At 37.1% G+C, this 18,556-nt stretch overlaps 1 protein-coding gene across 2 annotated transcripts in view; it reads left to right on the forward strand.

The window, feature by feature from the left end:
- The window catches only part of LRP6 (LDL receptor related protein 6), a 182,098-nt gene that overhangs the window by 15,232 nt on the left and 148,310 nt on the right, over positions 1 to 18,556 (forward strand). For both annotated transcript variants that reach the window (XM_055396305.2, XM_055396307.2), the window contains exon 2: positions 5,098 to 5,491. In XM_055396305.2, the coding sequence (XP_055252280.1) occupies positions 5,098 to 5,491 (394 nt within the window). The remainder of the gene's footprint in view (positions 1 to 5,097; positions 5,492 to 18,556) is intronic.

Raw genomic sequence — 18,556 nt, forward strand, 5'->3', positions numbered from 1 at the left:
GTGATGAATTTAATTTTATGGCAGGGAGAGATGGCCAACTTGTATAATTTTCTTGTCCATACTCTTGTTCTCTAAGTAAGGAAGTATAGAAGAGAAGCTTATCTGAGTTTGCCTGATCACAAGCCGTTCTAGTTCAGTGATTTTCAAGTCATCTCCAGCCTGAGTTTCAATTCTACCCATATAACTTCTTGCTGGCCATCTCACCATCCTATTTCTTATGTTTACAATGGCTCCTGCCAGGTCCCTGCTATCAAAAATTTTTGTTTTTAATAAAGCTAACCTTTCTATCACCAAGAGAATAATCAAAATCTTACAGTATTGATGTACACTTCATTTAACCATCTGTTAGCTATTAACTGCTTTAGTCCAACTTCTCATCTATCACTCAACTGAAACTGCTTTCTCCAAGTTTTCATAACCAAATCCAACTTACCTTGCTGCTGATGCTGCTAAGTCACTTCAGTCGTGTCCGACTCTGTGTGACCCCATAGACGGAAGCCCACCAGGCTTCCCCGTCCCTGGGATTCTCCAGGCAAGAACACCAGAGCGGGCTGCCATTTCCTTCTCCAATGTGTAAAAGTGAAAAGTGAAAGTAAAGTCGCTCAGTCGTGTCTGACCCTTAGCAACCCCATGGACTGCAGCCTACCAGGCTCCTCCATCCATGGGATTTTCTAGGCAAGAGTACTGGAGTGCCTTGCCATTGCCTTCTCCGCAACTTACCTTATCTGTCCTTAATTCTTGACTTTTTTGAAGCATTCAAAAATGTTGATCAGCATATGAACTTCCTATGTGACCCAGAAGTCCCACTCCTAGTTGTTCATTCAAGAGAAATGAAAGTGTGTGACTCCACAAAAATTTGTCCGTTAATTTGTATAGCAGCTTCACTAATAATAGCTAAAAGCTGTAAACAGTCTGAATGTTTACACACTGGAAGATGGATAAACAAATTTTAGTATATACATACAATGGAATTCTGCTCAACAGTAATGTTGATACATACAACAAAATGGATGAATCTCAAAAATATGCCAGGAAAAGAGTACACACTACAAGATTGCACAGAAATCTAGGTAACAGGTAAAGCTAATCAGTAGCAACAGAAAGCAGATCAATGGTTGCCGGGGCCAAGAGTAACCTGGATATATGGCAAAGGAACAGAGAACTTGGGGAGTAATAGAAATATTCTGTGTCTTGATTGGAGTGGTTGTCACAGTTGCATACATTTATTAAAGTTTATTGAGCTCTACACTTTAAATATGTATATGTGCATTTTATTGAATATAAATGATGTATATTGTTTTTTATACAAAAGAAATAAGATTTCACAGAATGACCAATAGATATATACCATTCAAACGAGGGTATATGAGAGGATGAGATCACTGAGCTTCCTAAAAGGTCTATTTCCAGTTGGAAAAAAAATGTTGACCATATCCCTGTCTATGTAGAATGTTCTCCTTATAATACAGTGTTAATTCTTCTGATCATGCTTAACCTGCCTTTTAGTTTCACATATAGGTGTAGACAGAGAATGGAGGAAGGGAAGCTTTCATTTGAGACTGAGGACAACACAGAGGAGGATGGATGGGATGTAAGGAGATTGTTGAGAGGTTTAAGGTGTTGGAAATGTATCGTATTTACCTCACTTCCTGCTTCACTGAGATTACTTTGTGAGATGATGTGGGATGAAGGATTCAGAGCATGGAATTTGTCTTCAGGAAAGCAGAAAAAGGTTAGAATGACACTAGAGAAAGATTGGTAGGAAGTTAATAAAGGAAAATAAGGATTTCTAAGCTCTTGTCAGGCTTCAATAAAGAGATACGGTGGTGATTATTTGAGTTACGGAGTCTGGGTATTAGAAAGTCTGAAGGTAAGCTCCTTGGAATGAAAATATTGAATGCATGGCATATATGCTACAACTCAGGGAAAGTGTGGGGATCCAGCGTGTTTCTTTGGCAGATTAAAACAGTATTGGAAATCAAATTATACCTTTTAGGTATCCCGTTTAATGTATTGCTAAATAGGTATTGGTGACAATATTGTAGAAAGTATTCAAGTATCAGAAGGATGTTTGGACAGGATAAACTCTGGGATTTCTTTTTAATAGTGTATATAGGTTTATGCATAGTCCGTTAGAAGTCTTCAGTTGTAATCAGTATTTATAACTTAAACTGACTTGTCCACTCCTTCCCCCCTCCCTTTTTTTTGTTACTCTTAAGGCTTGTGAGGCCTAAAATGACCAGAAAGGTTCTTTGGATTTTGTAGAGCAGATGTTTAGTAGAAATGATAATGTTTGACTTGAAAGTCATAAAAGACATTTAGCTGCCACTTAATGCCGTGTGCAGATTTTGTATAGTTTTCCAAGGAAAGTACCATAAAGAAAGGTGCCCAATAAATTTCGGATGATTACCACCCTTGCATTTTAAATTGTAAATGTTTTGGGGCTATTAGCTTTTTGCAGCACTTAAATGGCAACCCACTCCAGTGTTCTTGCCTGGAGAATCCCAGGGACGGGGGAGCCTGGTGGGCTGCCGTCTATGGGGTCACACAGAGTCGGACACGACTGAAGTGACTTAGCAGCAGCAGCAGCATCATTATGCTGCTGCTAAGTCACTTCAGTCGTGTCCGACTCTGCACGACCCCATAGACGGAAGCCCACCAGGCTCCCCGGTCCCTGGGATTTTCCCGGCAAGAACACTGGAGTGGGTTGTCATTTCCTTCTCACTTAGCATTATATCCTTAACTAATATGACCTTTTTCCTGGTTTTTATAATGGACGCATAGTATGAGGGACTCAGTTTTAGATAGTGCAGTGAACACAATGCTGACTGATAAATCAGTGTGACGTATTAAGGGCTGAAATGAGCCTAAAGTGAATCTGTGATGGAAAGTTACTAATTTGCCAATAGCAGCTGTAGGTACACAAATAAGCAGAAAGGGCTGTTACTTTTTGAAAAAACTATACGCCCATTTGTTTTTAACTAAGAAAGTTGGATTTAGACTTAGTTAGAAGGAAAGTTCCGGAGAAGGCAATGGCAAGCCACTCCAGTACTCTTGCCTAAAATCCCATGGACAGAGGAGCCTGGTAGGCTGCAGTCCATGGGGTCACTAAGAGTCAGACATGACTGAGTGACTTTGCTTTCACTTTTCACAATGTTTTCACGCATTGGGGAAGGAAATGGCAACCCATTCCAGTGTTCTTGCCTGGAGAATCCCAGGGACAGGGGAGCCTAGTGGGCTGCCATCTATGGGGTCTCACAGAGTTGGACCCGACTGAAGCGACTTAGCAGCAGAAGGAAAGTTCATGTTGTGCTTACTGATGAAAATAGTGGCCCTCATAAGTCTGTTTGGCCAACACAGCCCATAAACTGGCTTAAACATCACTTTTTTCTTTACTCTTTTTGAACACTTTAGTTTTTCAAAGGTTAATTTCTTAAATGGGGTGTGGTTAGTTTTCAGTGGTAGTTGGTCTTTGCTTTGGATGACAGGCCTTTAGTGAGTATTGTGAGAAGACTATGTAGATTATTACCCTGGGCTTTTTGTTTGGATGCCTCATTTGTGTTCTTCATCTTAGCCTCTAGATATGTGCTGTCCATTTGACCACTTGTCTACTTAAATTTAAATGAATTAAGATTAAGTAAAGTTAAAAAATTAATTTTTAGTTGTAATAGCCACATGTGGCCAGTGGCTATTGTATTGCACAGTGGCGAGAACACGTCTGTCATTGTAGAAATTTCTGTTGGGTATTGATGCTCTGGATCTTTAATAACTATTGATACCAGGAAAATAAATGTCAGAAACTTGGAATAAGTGCTTTAAAAAAGACCCAGACCAATATTTTGGGTAAAAAAAACACCATTTTTACAGCTTCAGTCCTAATGGCTTCCGCTTTCTCAGAGTTAAATACTGTCTCTTAGGATAGGCTTATGTATAATTTTAGTATTAAGTCTTATTCGAAGATCATTCTAATAATAATATAAAGGAATAAAGAATAGTTGTATTAAGAACGATATCTGCCAGACTGAACAGTTTTATTAAGATATACTTGATAATACAGTAAATTACACATGAGTAAAGTTGAGTGAGTTTTGACGTATGTATACACTTCTGGAACCATCATCAGTCACTGCAGTATAGTCATCACCTACAGAGGTTTCCTCGTGCCGCTTTATCGTTCCTCCTTCCTTTTCTTTTCCAGCTTCTCTGCCCACCTCCAGGTAACCACTGAACTGCTTTTTGTCACAATAGATTAATCTGAATTTTCTAAAATTTTGTATAAATGGAGTGTGCAGTATACACTTTTCTCTGTCTGACTTCTTTCATTCTACATAACTATTTTGAGATTCACTCAAGTTACATGAACAGATAGTTCATTAATTTTTTGGGTGAGGAGGGGTCTATGCTGTGCGGTATGTGGGGTTTGATCAGTAGTTTTCCACCAGGGATTGAACCCAGCCTCCCTTCAGTGGAGGCTCAGAGTATTAATTACTGAACAGCCAGGGAAGTCCCAATAGTTCATTACTTTTTATCATGTGGATATATCACAGTTTATTCATCCATTAGTCTGTTGATGACATTTGGGTTGGTTCCAGCTTGAGTTATTACAAATCAGCTGCTATGAACATTATTCATAGGTCTTTGTACTGACAGTATACTTTTATTTCTCTGAAGTAAATATCTAGACATGGAATGGCTGGCTTATATAGTAGGTTATTTATTTACTCTTAAGAAACTGCCAAACTGCTTTCCAAAAATGCTGCACCATTTTACAGGCTCCCCTCAATAAAGTATGAGTGGTCCACTGGCTCCATATACTTGTCAAATTCTTGAAATGATCAAGCTTTTTTATTTTATCTGATAGACAGTTTTAGTAAGAAAAGACTGTCCTGGTAGAATTGATTTCCCCCTCTTACAAGTCTTTTGTATTTTAAATGCTGCAGAAATAATGCTTTGTTTGTGAAAAGATTTCAATAGTTTCCTATACATTTATTTACTTTTTGATAGTATTTGCTTACCATCGCTGATTTGAAACTCAGTTTATGGGAATCAGTGTATTTTGTTCATTTTGACTTATGTACTTTTCTCTTTTCGTTCTAGCGGCCCCTTTGTTGCTTTATGCAAACAGACGGGACTTGCGATTGGTTGATGCTGCAAATGGCAAAGAGAATGCTACGATTGTAGTTGGAGGCTTGGAGGATGCAGCTGCGTTGGACTTTGTGTTTAGTCATGGCTTGATATACTGGAGTGATGTCAGCGAAGAAGCCATTAAACGAATAGAGTTCAACAAAACTGAGAGTGTACAGAATGTTGTTGTTTCTGGATTATTGTCCCCTGATGGGCTGGCATGTGATTGGCTTGGAGAAAAATTGTACTGGACAGATTCTGAAACTAATCGTATTGAAGTTTCTAATTTAGATGGATCTTTACGAAAAGTTTTATTTTGGCAAGAGTTGGATCAACCTAGAGCTATTGCCTTAGATCCTTCAAGTGGGTAAGTTTTGCATAATGTACAAAGGTTATTTATCTCCTCCTGTCTGTTTTCTTTCCATTAGCATAGACACCCCTCATTTCGGAGAGAAGAGAAACACTAGATCCCACTTTTAGGTTCTTTGGACTTCTTTATGAAGTTGACTTGAATGTGGAAAGTTAGGTCATGTTATTAAAGTAAGGTGTGTCTATAAATAGTTTTGTGTTTCTAGCATCACTTAGGGGATAGCCATATTTATAGTTCTTGTGTTATCTTCTGCATATTTTATAATTATGAGAGAATAATTAGAAGGCAGAGAAGAAGGAATGATAACAAGGGTGGTATGTGATAGCTCAAATCTTCTGAATCTTATACCTTTTATTATATACACCATTATTTTGTAATACAGTGTTTTTTTAAGCTGATTTTTTAGTATTTCAGTGTTGAATGAAAAATAAGTTGTTAACTCATATCTAGTTTACTAAACATGTATTTATCATACAGTTTATTTTCTAGTAAGAGAAACTTGAAACTGTGGGCAAATCTTACTGTATAGAATGTGAACTGGTCCCCAGGTGCTTCTCGCTTCCCATGTTTCAGTCCTGCCTATACGATTCCTTGCTGTGTCTCTGTTGAACACGTCATGCCAGTCTGTCATGGCCAGGTGTAGATAATAAAATGTGAACCTGAAATGAACTACTATTAATTGGTTAAAATCTAAAGATAAATACCTGTGATTAACTCTTTTAGTACTTCTTCTTTGACTTTGAAATATATTGGAATGCTTTAAAACTCATTTATAGGAGGGAATGGATTAACATTATGTAATAAGTTAAAATTTGGGAAAAAATGAAAAGTTTATACATGCTCTTTTGTCTCGATATCAGGTCCTTTTGGTGACAAAGTCTTAAGACAATGCCATATTACAGGAAAATGAAAAGCTTTGTCTGACTATAAAAGATAACATGGGCAATAGTGAGTGAAATTTTAAAGTGAGAAGTTCTGGAAAGCATATATGTATTTTTATATAATATATAAAAATATATTTTTAGAGAAGTATTAAGAGGTGTCTGCTAAAGTCAGATGTTCTTTTAATAAAGCATCAGAAAATATTATACTGACTCTTGTGGTAGGAAACAGGGTTGTGTGTTCCAAGGAGAAGGTCATAGATGTTGAATGTATGGTGAACTGTCCTGATTGAAGAATCTGGTTCTTGAGAACTTGTGAGGTGTTTCTGAGAAATGGAATCTGTTTTGCCAACAGAGTTTGTTAAGTCTCAGGGAGTGTTGAAATGTCTCTGAGGTTACTGCTTTGTAGAACATACAGGGTTTTGTTGCTTTCCATGCTTATTAGGAAGTAATACTTTGATGAAAAGATAAATAGTTCTCCCCTTCTCCTTTTTGACAAATTCAGTCTTATAACTCTAAGGATGAGGGAAATTTTCCCAAATACCTATTAAATGGTTAGTATGTTCAGAGCTCTGCTTTTTTGTGTTCTTCTTGGGGAGAAATGGGGAATATCTTTAAGGATTTACTGTTTAAGGAGAGAAAGGAGAGAACTTTTCCTTCTTCAGAGCATGTTTATTTGCATTATGTAGTGTGTATGTGAAGAGGGAAAGAGTGTTAAATTAGAAGAGCCACAAATCTCTTAAGGATAGTACATAGTTAAGGTAAATTTATAGGGAACTCTTTTGACTATTCAGGATCTAATAATTTAATAACTAAATGAGTCATTCTAATTTTGTCCCTTAAAACTTGAACTTTACTTCTTGCTGGCAGGTCTGATAAATGTCTTAGGAAGTAAGTTTCCCATGTGATGAAAAAGTACATTAGCATTTCTGTGGCTTAAATATTTACTAATGTTTGAATCTCGAATTTGCCAGACTCAGCAAGTAAAGGATATTATTGGAAGAATCAATAGTAATGTACTTTGAAGGTGACAGTATTGTTATTTAAGCTTCTGAGAGACATTCATTGAAAAATATTTTTCCTGAGGCCTAAATGGGGTTTTGGTCAAACAGTCAAATACCTTTCATTATTTTTGATGTCTGTAGTTAGTGTTTCATATGTGTGAGTGTTCATGTGTCAATTCACTTTTTCAACTCTTTGGCAGTTCTCCGAAAGTTTAATTTTTGAAAAGTTACTTTGTGTGATATGGCTGTTTTTTACATTGTGCAACTGGAAGCAGATAGAGTGTAGCCAAATGGTGTCATTTCATACTTAGCATGGTGAAGCATGTTTAAAATTATATTTTAAACTTCTGCATTTAAAAATATATTTTTTCAAACAGTTTTTTCAGTATTGATCTTAGATTTGTGTTAACACTTTTAGTTTTAATGGAAGAGTAATTTTGGATTGAAATATATCACTCATATCAGTTAATAGCAAACAGGAGACATGATTTCCAGATTTATTTTTTAGGAGAAAAATGAACTTTGCTTACCAGAGAAAGTACATGAAAACAGAGCTGAGGAAAATGGTGACTTTATCAGAGTTCCAGGATCCTGGGTTATGAGGTTCAGAAGAGCTGACTGAGCGCTCTCACATCAGCTTATGTAAAGGGAAAGCTCTTGAATGACTGGCATTGTTTGAGCCCTGGGAACTGGTGCAGACATCTGTGTGCTTTCGGATGTATGGAGTTCTTTGTGCAGTCAGTTCATTTAGCCTAGACTGAAGAAGATTTTTATTTCCCTCTCTAAATTTGGCTTCTATTAGCCTGAGATTTTTTTTTCTTCTTTCTTTCTTTTGAGTGACTGGCAGTGTAGAATTCCGAATAAGGAACGGGAAAAACGTGTATGGAAATGGTTCCAGAAGTGAACAATCGTAGTTACAGAAAGCAGTGTCCTTGCTTTATGGTGAGAGGGGATTCTTATGTGGCTCCTCCTGATGGTGGAGCTCCTGAATCTGATCCACAGTGACTGTTCTAATCTTAGAGATGTTGAGGAGCTGCAGAACTAGTTCACTGGAAAGAGAATGATTTATAATTTCCCTGTCAGTTAAGTATGTGTAATTGTCATAACGTGAGTATGTTTAAAAGTATTTTCTATACTGGTATATCCCAGATGACTAAAATAGTTGCTGCCACATAGTAGATGTTCAGTAAAAATTTCAGTAAATATTTCTTTTATAATCCTCTTATTAATTATCCTTGTGAGGGACATTTGTTTTCTAAGCAATGTAAACTTCAGTGTGGTCTTGTGAATTCTAAATCAGTATGGCTTTCTAAAATTGTTTTTAAAAAAAAAAAAAGACGTTGATAAAAGAAATTGAAGAAGACACAAATAAATGGAAAAATACTGCAAAAAAAAATCAGTATGGCTTTGATTGCAGTTGTTAATTTGAAACATGTTTAAGATTTTTAGTCTTTTCATTAGAAGTTATGAAAATCATATTTTAAAGATACACTTATTGGAGCATGTTTCATGTCACATCTAGCTTTGTTAATTACCAAGCAAGTTACTTTGTTTTCTTGGATGTCAGTTTCCTCATTTCTAAAATGAGTTCCTTTCAATTTTGAGCTTTAAAAGCCAGACATTTTAAAAAAGTACTCTATCTCATTTTAAAGACATTTTAAGCTTTAAAAGCCAGACATTTAAAGAAAGTACTCTTCATTTTTAAAATTGTATTTTACAGTTACACATTCAGTCTAATTTAGATATTTTATACTTAAAATTGGGTTTCTCAGATTTTTTAGATTTTGTTTCTACTGCCCTTATTGCACGTGCTGTCATATTCAGCCTCCTTTTTTAGGGCTGTTTCAACTCTAAAACTAGCTTAAACCTTTTTTCCAGTTCCACTTGATGTAAACTGAAAAGTACTTTAAAATATCAAAGGATATGTTTTGTATGAAGAATGGAAAATGTGGCCCATTACTTTCAGGCAGGTTATATATATTTAGATATGTTTGGTATATATATTTAGATATGCTTAGAGATAGGTGTTTTTGAAATTATCTAAAAAGTGTTGGAAAGTCACTAATCGAGGAAACCTGTATTATAGGTTTACTAGCCTCTGGGATAGAAATCAAGGCCCATGGAAGGTAAAAAAATTTTTTTAAGAGTAAATAAATAAATGTGTGTATTTAATTGTATGTATGCTCAAATGTTAGTGTCTATCTTTCCTCTTATGAGTGTTATTCAGCTTTTATTCCTTTATATCTAGTGATACATAGCACATCCCATTGAGTTTTGATTGTGTGGTTTACCGTTTTTATGTTCTTTATCTCCAGACCTACTTTTATTGAGGGAATATTAAAAGGGAGTATTTGCAGTATGACTAAATGACTCTAAGTAGCCTAGTCTCTTAATAGCTTTCTTTGCCTTTTATCAATAAATAAAAGCTTTCCTTGCTTGCACATTGACCTTTTGATTTATCCTAGCAAGAGAAGAATGATATTTTATGAGAGTAATGAATACAGGATACCTTTAACTGAGTTCTCTGCATTTTGGTGCTCTTGTATGTCCTTGCTATATTTCAGTGTGATTGGCTCTTTAGAAATTTTAGCAAATTAGTTTGATCACACCTGATACTTGTGTTATTGACTCTTTAAGATTTTGGAAGGAGGAGTATGTGACAGCTAATTTGAGAAGTAGAAATGAAATGATTGTCTTTAGTATTTTTTTTGGTAGCATTTGATATTGATACCATATTCCTTTTAGACATTCTTCCGAAGATTTTCTGATTTTTATACTGTTGGCTTTCCTACCTCTTGTGGACCACCCTTTTCCTTTCTTAATAATTCTTAAGTTTAAAAGTATATCATTTATTCTTTCCCTGAGATCATATACATTCCCACAGCTTTTGCATGGAAGCAGATAGCCGATTATCCATAAAGCTCCACATCCTGAAGCACTGGTTCTGTGTATGTATGAAAGCTCTTGCTCTGTCTGAACTCTCAATAACGTACAATTTTGAAAGGTGTCCTCTTGGTCAATTGGGGAAGCCTGTTTTCTGCCAATTAAATCCTGGGAGTGGTAGGGAATTTTAAGGATCTTCTTGATAAATGACCTTCACTTTTTGGCTGAACAAACCTAGTCCTTTGGCTAAAATAAGAGAAAGTCAGATTCTTGGTTGAGATTTTCCAATTCCACATTTGGTCCTTTTTTTTTCCATGAAAAGTGTTCTGCTGAAGCTATGGTTTTTTTTTTTTTTTTTCTTTTTTTGCACATTGAATTACTTAAAAAATGCAACCTGGTTGTTTTATTTAAAAGAGGATTTTATAAATTCTGTGTTTTTAGAATTACTCACTGTGCTGATTTCTTATTTTACTATTTTTCTGCATCCCACTTAATCCAGTTGGTTTTAGCTTCCTTCTGCTTGCAGTATGTTCTTTAATATTTCAGCAGAAGTCTGTTAATGGTAAGCTCCTGGAGTTTGTCTGCAAATATATTTATTTTGTCCTCATTCTTGGAAAGATAATTATTTGATTATAGAATTCTCTGTGATTATTATTTTCACTCAGTCTTTCGAGGGTATTATGACTTAATTGTTGCTGTGAGAAGTCTGTTTTCTAATTATTGTTGCTTTGTAATTAATTTTTTTCTGGTTTCTTAAAAGCAACCCTTTAGCACTCCTAAATTTTTGGTACTTTGCAGCTTTGTTCACTTTGTGTCCAGATGCAGCTGTGTTTTATTTATCCTGCTTAGAACCCTTGTTTCTAGAATATAATCATCATTGTTCTTTATTCTAGAAAGTTATCCATCATTTTCTTACTTTTCCTTTATTCTCGTTAGTCTTCTTTGGAATTCCTGTTTGATGTATGTGGACCACCTGATTTTATGCTCCATGCCCCTTAATCTTGCTTTCGTATCTTCTCTCACTTTCTCTGTCTGGGCTTGTGGTTATTTTTTGCACCTGCCTTCTAGATAATTCTTTGTTCAGCTGTGCCTAATTTTGAAGCTTAGTATCAGTGATTGTATTTTGCTTTTGTAGAATTTATGCCCTTCAAAACTTACTATGAGATCATGTTACCCTACATAAAAGAAGAATTATTGTATCAATAATACTAGACTTAAAAGATGTTACAATAATAGTTCTTGTATAACTTTTACCTGCATGCACAGTCCTTCAGTCTTGTCTAACTCTCTGTGACCTTCATGGGCTGTAGCCTGCCAGGCCTCTCTGCCCTTGGGATTTTCCTGGCAGGAGTACTGGAGTGGGTTGTCATTTCTTCTCCAGGGGATCATCCTGACCCAGGAATCGAACTTGAATCTCCTGTGGCTTCTGCATTGACAGGTGGATTCTTTATCCCTGAGCCACTTAGGAAACCCATAATCTTTACCTTGCTTCCCTTAATATTAATTATAGAAGAGTTATCTAGATCAGGAAATTAATGTTGATACAATATGGTTAACTAATCTCTAGACCGTATTTGAATTTCTCTGATTTTCCCACGAGGGTCTGTTTTGTGGTCGAGGGTCCCGTGTTGCATTTAGTTGTTATTTCCTTAGTCTTTCCTAATCTGGGGCATTTAACCAGTCTTTGTCTTCATAAGCATGACCTTTTGAAGGTTACTGGCCGATCAGTTTGCAAAATGTCCCTCCTTTAGGATTTGTCTGAGGTTTTCCTGTTATATGTTTTTGGCATAGCAGAGGTCATGTTCTCTCCTCAGGGCATCGTATCAGCAGGTATGTGGTGTGGATACTGGTGATGTATTATTTGATCACTTGCTTATTATGGCTTTCTCTGCCAGGTTTTGTGTGTGTGTGTTTACATTTTCCCCCCTTATAATAACTGCCTGAAACTGTGCAGCTATCTTGATTCTTGTCATATAGCTACAGCCTGCATCCTCAGTCGTGTCTGACTCTTTGTGACCCCATAAACCGTAGCCCGCCAGGCTCCCCTATACATGGAATTTTCTAGGGAAGGATACTGGAGTGGGTTGTCATTTCCTCCTCCAAGGGATCTTCCCAACCCAGAGATTGAACCAACATAAGCTCGAACCCACATCTCCAAAATCTCCTGTGTTGGTAGGCGGATTCTTTAGTACTGAGCCACCTGAGAAGTCCACTTCTTACATTACTTTTAAGCAACCTTAGTTGGTTTTTGCCTGCAACAATTAATACTGTGGTTTTCTGCCAAATGGTGAGATTTGTAGTTCCATTGTTCCTCTTAAACATGTATTATTAGTTAGAATTCCACCTTAAGGAAGAACTGTCCTGTCTTTCCTACTTAGGCATTTATCCAATAATTTATATGAGTATGGACTCAGGGGCATTTGTTTATTCTATAAGTTATAATCCATTACTGTCATTATTTCTTGCTCAGGTTGTCCTAGATTTTGCCATTGGGAGTTCCTTCAAGTTTGCTCCTGTGTTCTTTTGACAGGCCCTCATCATTTTTAAACACTTATTTACTATCAGCAAAGCACAAGATGTTCCACATTCGTCTTGTCCTTTTGCTTCACCCTTTGACTCAACCCTTTGTCCGAGGAGCTCTGTCTCCTTTATTGGAAGATGGTATTGAGAAACTGAGATCTGGGAGCTGGGTGTATTCACAGTGGATTTTCATTGCAGTGAATAGTTGAGAGATGTAAGAAATACATGTGTATATATATATACACCTAGTTCGTGTGTGTATATCTGTATCTACATATTAAAACAATGAGCTTGTGTTTATCTCCATTTCCAACCCACCACTTACAATATTATGTTATAGTCGTCTCCCCTTTCTCCCCAACACCTTTTCTTTGTTATTCCAGTTTATGATAGTGAAAAACAGGGTTCTCACTGTCCACAATGTATTTTCTTATTTCCTCAATCCTAGTGTACAAATTTCAGAATTGCCAACCTGTACTCTTGTGAGGAACAAACTTTTTGTCTGGAAAAAAGTGTATTCACAGGAATACACTACTGTGAAAATCCTGTCAGTCAGAATGCTGTCTTCCAAATGTATTTAGGTAATTTTTCTTTCGCATCAGTTGCAGTGTGGCATTTGTAATATATTACTGTTTGTGTTCCGTTTGGAATATCTGCCTGTATCCTGGTTGATTTTAATTATCAGTTTATGTTTGAGTTGTGTGAAGCAGTTGCCTTGTTTCCTAGAGTTAGAAATAACACACAGAGCTTTACTCAGTAGTGTCCTTCCTCCTGATCTTTCTGCGATGGTCCCATTTCCCCTTTCTTTCCAGCTTGTCCTTCCCCATTTACCCCCTAGGATATCTTATTATTATTTATTTATAGTTTTATCTAATTGAATTCCTTTTTTCACAGAGAAACTGGTACATATAAATATTTTTATTTTTTTTTACATGAAAGAGGAACATACTAAAGATGCTCTCTTGCACTTTCTTTTTTAGCTAACAATGTATCCTGAATATCACTCCATATCATTTGGTAGGGATCTTCTTTTTTTTTTGGCGACTGCCTAGTGTTCCATTGTGTGGTTATAGCATAATGTATTCAGCTACTGTCCTATTTTGTTAGCTGAGGTGTTTTGAAGCAAATCCACACAGTGACATCTCACTCTGAAGAGTGGATATTTTCCTCGATAACCACAATACTATCTTCTTCCACACACTCAAAAGGAACAAGTTTCTAATATTATAGGTGACTCAGTCCATATTCTGGTATCTGTCATAGCCTCAGAAATGCTATTTTATAGTTGGTATACTTGAATTAGGATTTAAAACAAGGTTCACAGATTGGACTTGATGATGTCTCTTAAGTTTCTCTGGAATAGTCCCTCCCTATCTGTTTTTTTCTCATGCTTTTATTGAGAAGGTTCTATAGTTGTAGAATATTACGGATTTGGGGTTTTCTAAGAGATCCCTGGTGGCTCAGAGGTTAAAGCGTCTGCCTGCAATGCGGGAGACCTGGGTTCGATCCCTGGGTCGGGAAGATCCCCTGGAGAAGGAAACGGTAACCCACTCCAGTATTCTTGCCTGGAGAATCCCATGGACGGAGAAGCCTGGTAGGCTACAGTCCACGGGGTCACAAAGAGTCGGACACGACTGAGCGACAGAACGGAACGGAACGGAATGGAAGAGATACTGAGAGTCCCTTATACTGCAAGGAGATCCAACCAGTCCATTCTAAAGGAGATCTGTCCTGGGTGTTCATTGGAAGGACTGATGCTAAAGCTGAAACTCCAATACTTTGGCCACCTCATGCGATGAGTTGACTCACTGGAAAAGACCCTGATGCTGGGAGGGATTGGGGGTGGGAGGAGACGGGGACGACAGAGAATGAGATGGCTGGATGGCATGACCGACTTTATGGACATGAGTTTGAGTGAACTCCAGGAGTTGGTGATGGACAGGGAGGCCTGGCGTGCTGTGATTCATGGGGTCGCAAAGAGTTGGACACGACTGAGCAACTGAACTGAAGAGATACTGATGCTGAAGCTGAAAGTCCAATACTTTGGGTACCTCATGTGAAGAGTGGACTCACTGGAAAAGACCCTGATGCTGGGAGGGATTGGGGGCAGGAGGAGAAGGGGACGACAGAGGATGAGATGGCTGGATGGCATCACCGACTCGATGGACATGAGTTTGGGTGGACTCCGGGAGTTGGTGATGGACAGGGAGGCCTGGCGTGCTGCGATTCGTGGGGTCGCAAAGAGTTGGACACGACTGAGTGACTGAACTGAACTGAAGAGATACTTGGGCTGTTTGATTTATTTTTGCTCCTTTACGTTTCTTGTAAAAATTAAAATTTATGATAGGAGACTTGGTTAGTGAATTCAGTGTCTTGGCACAAGTGCTTCATAGGTAGTATTGAGTACTTTATATTTATCACATCAGAAAGTGCATAGTATTTTGTTCTACCTATAACGATGTTAAGATGGCTCAATAGATGATGAAAGTTTGTATTTTTATTATATTGAGCTTTTCCTTTTATATCCTTCAAGTAATCTGTGGAATGATCCTTTTGTACAATGCCAATATCCAGTTCCTTGTCTACTTATTATTTTAACATCCACAGATTATCACTTGTTGTTCTGTTAAGGATGTCTGCTACTTTTTTTATGATGTCTGTTGCATGTGTTTTAGCCTTTTATGTGTTTTGGTAATTTAAAATAGTTACAGTCTCTATCCAGATTATTCAGTTGACTGAAGTTCTTAGAAATCTACTTCTGTTCTTTGTTATATTTCCTGATTCTTAAGGTGAACTGTTTCCTTAGGTGTTTTATAGTTTTAAATTATGAGTTGATCTTCAGAGGGGTTGTTTGTGTGAATCCTGAGTGGCTTCAGATCATGAAAAACAAACCTGCCTTCCTCTGGAGAGGTTTGTTTTTGCCACGCACACTACAGGTGTTTCCAGGGACCACTTTATTTTTAAACTGAATTATAACTTACATGTACTAAAATGCACAGGTTTTCTATGCTGTTTTGATGTACGTATATACCTGTATTACCACCCAGTTCAAGCAGAGATGACTTTTTGTATTTAATTTTGGAGTTAGGAGTTCCCATACAGTGTAGATAGAATAAATTCAGACACTTAAACCTATGTGAAGGCATTGTGATTACAGAGTTTATGGTGGTTTTTCCCACCTTTTTCAGAGCTTAGGCCAAGGCGGAAAATTTCTTTGCCTCCTTCTACCAGTGGCAGGTTTTTGTACTTGATTGTGTGTCACGGCCTTATTTTCCTGCTTTGCCGTTGAAACAGAAGTTTCTGAGTTGAGAATATCCTTCAGGGTGGCTGTAGCATCAAGCGTGTACTGCTTTGTTGTTGCTGTTTAGTTGCTCAGTACTTCTTTTTACTTCCCTTTTAACTTTTGGCTCTTTAGAGATTTGATTTCCCCTGCTTTCATACCTTAGTTGTACATTTAAAGTAGTGTTTATGTATTTTGTGGTGTTGGAGAAGACTCTTCAGAGTCCCTTGTACTGCAAGGAGATCCAACCAGTCCATTCTAGGGGAGATAGATCCTGGGTGTTCATTGGAAGGACTGATGCTAAAGCTGAAACTGCAGTACTTTGGCCACCTCATGCGACGAGTTGACTCACTGGAAAAGACTGATGCTGGGAAAGGTTGGGGGCGGGAGGAGAAGGGGACGATCGAGAATGAGATGGCTGGATGGCATCACCGACTCTGTGGACATGAGTTTGAACTCCGGGAGTTGGTGATGGACAGGGAGGCCTGGCGTGCTGTGATTCATGCGGTCACGGAGAGTCGGACATGACTGAGCAACTGAACTGAACTGATATATACACACACACATATGTATCAAATCCATTTGACCTACTATAACACACCATAAGCTACTCAATAACTGAGAAGCTTGTAACAACAGATTTTGCTGCTTATAGTTCTGGAGGCTGGAAAGTCCAACGTCAAGGTGCCAGCTTGGTCCCCTTCTGGTGAGGGCCCTCCTCCTGGTTCATGCGCCTTCCTTCTGTGTCCTCATGTGGTGGAAGAGCCTAGGGGATCTCTCTTTTATAAGGCACTAATCCCACTCCTGATAGCTCTGCCCTTAAAACTAAGCACCTCCCAGAGGCCCCACATTCTAGTAGTATCATCTTTGAGGATTTCAACATAGGAATTTTGAAGAAACATAAACATTCAGACCATAGCAATGTATAAATCAAAAGACTCGCCACTGATTCTAGGAAAAGGAAGGTTTTCTGGTTATGTTCTTAACAAACTACCAGAAATAGAAACTCTAACTTTTATGTTTTTAAATATTACCTTTTCTTCTTGGGAATATATGTGCATGATAGTTTGGCATTATTCATACTTAGTAATATCTGTGCTAATGACTTCTTTTAATTATAGGTAGGATTATATAAGTAACTTCAAGGATCATGGAGTGATTTATGACCTAATATAGATCTGGTTCACTTAGTTTTTATGACTCAATTCTAAATGTTGTCTTAATTAGCCACCTTTGTATGTAATTACATCTTGTAAAGGATGAAAATTTATCCCTTCTGTTTAGCTTTATTGAAAGTGAACATTTCTAAGTATTTTTGTTAGGGGAAGCTGGATTCAGATTAAATATACATACTAGATTAGGAGTTTGTGAATATTTTGGAAAATGTATTGTTTTTTTCCTTACATAATCTTAGAAGTTACATGCTTGGGATTGTAATAAATTTGTATAAAATGACTGCTATCTAGTCTGATTGACATTTGAGATATTTTTATTTTATTGGCGTAAGAAATTTTGGTATCTTGAAAAGTCAGTGTTTACTTACATTAGTTATTTCCTAATTAAACCCTATCTTCTACCCGTCACTCCATTTAAAAATTATTTTCCAGAAAGCATTGCAAATGGGTGTCATGCCAGATACAGCAATAAAATTACATTTGTATGGAAACTAGTGAACATAACAACCTAGTACTGGTTTTCATGATTTTTGATGAATCGCAGATGTCCATACTACTGGAAAGTGGAGTTGTAACCACATATATTTAATTCTTCAGTATCAAGTAAATACGTTTATATTCTTTTAATTCAAAGCCAAGATAGAACCCATAAGCCAAATTAAGAGGGCAAATAGGCTACATAATTGTAAAGTTAGTGATAATTGTTGCTGAAGAAAGATTTCTCTTATATGAATGAGCCTGTAACTTGGCTTTTATGAAGCCATGGGAGATATTTATCAAACAGTAAACGCGTTTCCTAGAGAATACTTTAGGTATCCTTTTGGCTTTTAAATATGATGCTGATAAAAAAGTCTTTGCAGAATATATTACACAGCTAGTTAAATTTAGCAGTTTTACTGTTAAGTGCTTTTAGGTAACCCTAGGTTACTAAGCCAGGTTAACTATCCAAACAAAAACAAAACAAGCGAAACCAAACTGACTAGTTAATATGTGTACCCCAATTATTTTTTATGTTTGGAAAGAGTCCAAAATGAGGTAGTCCAGGAGTTTACCTAATAGTCTAATTTTTAGGCAGCTGGGTTAAGGGTGGAGGTTTTCAGGCCCCAGTGTTAAATATTATTCATTCTAATAATAGAAACTGTTTATATCATATCCTCCAGATAATCTGGAGAATGTTTTATTCTTCTTCAGGAATTTTCTTTTTTCTGTACATCATGAAGTCTCTAGTCTGCTAGCAGTCTTGATGTTCTCCATTCTAATAGCTGCTCTTTAGATAAAAAGTTTATGCCTTTCTTTTACTGGTTGGTGCCCACCCCCCT

The sequence above is a fragment of the Moschus berezovskii genome, chromosome 6 (genome assembly GCF_049115385.1).
Source record: "Moschus berezovskii isolate FMDL1 chromosome 6, NW_MosBer_1.0, whole genome shotgun sequence".
NCBI classification, from domain to species: Eukaryota; Metazoa; Chordata; class Mammalia; order Artiodactyla; family Moschidae; genus Moschus; species Moschus berezovskii.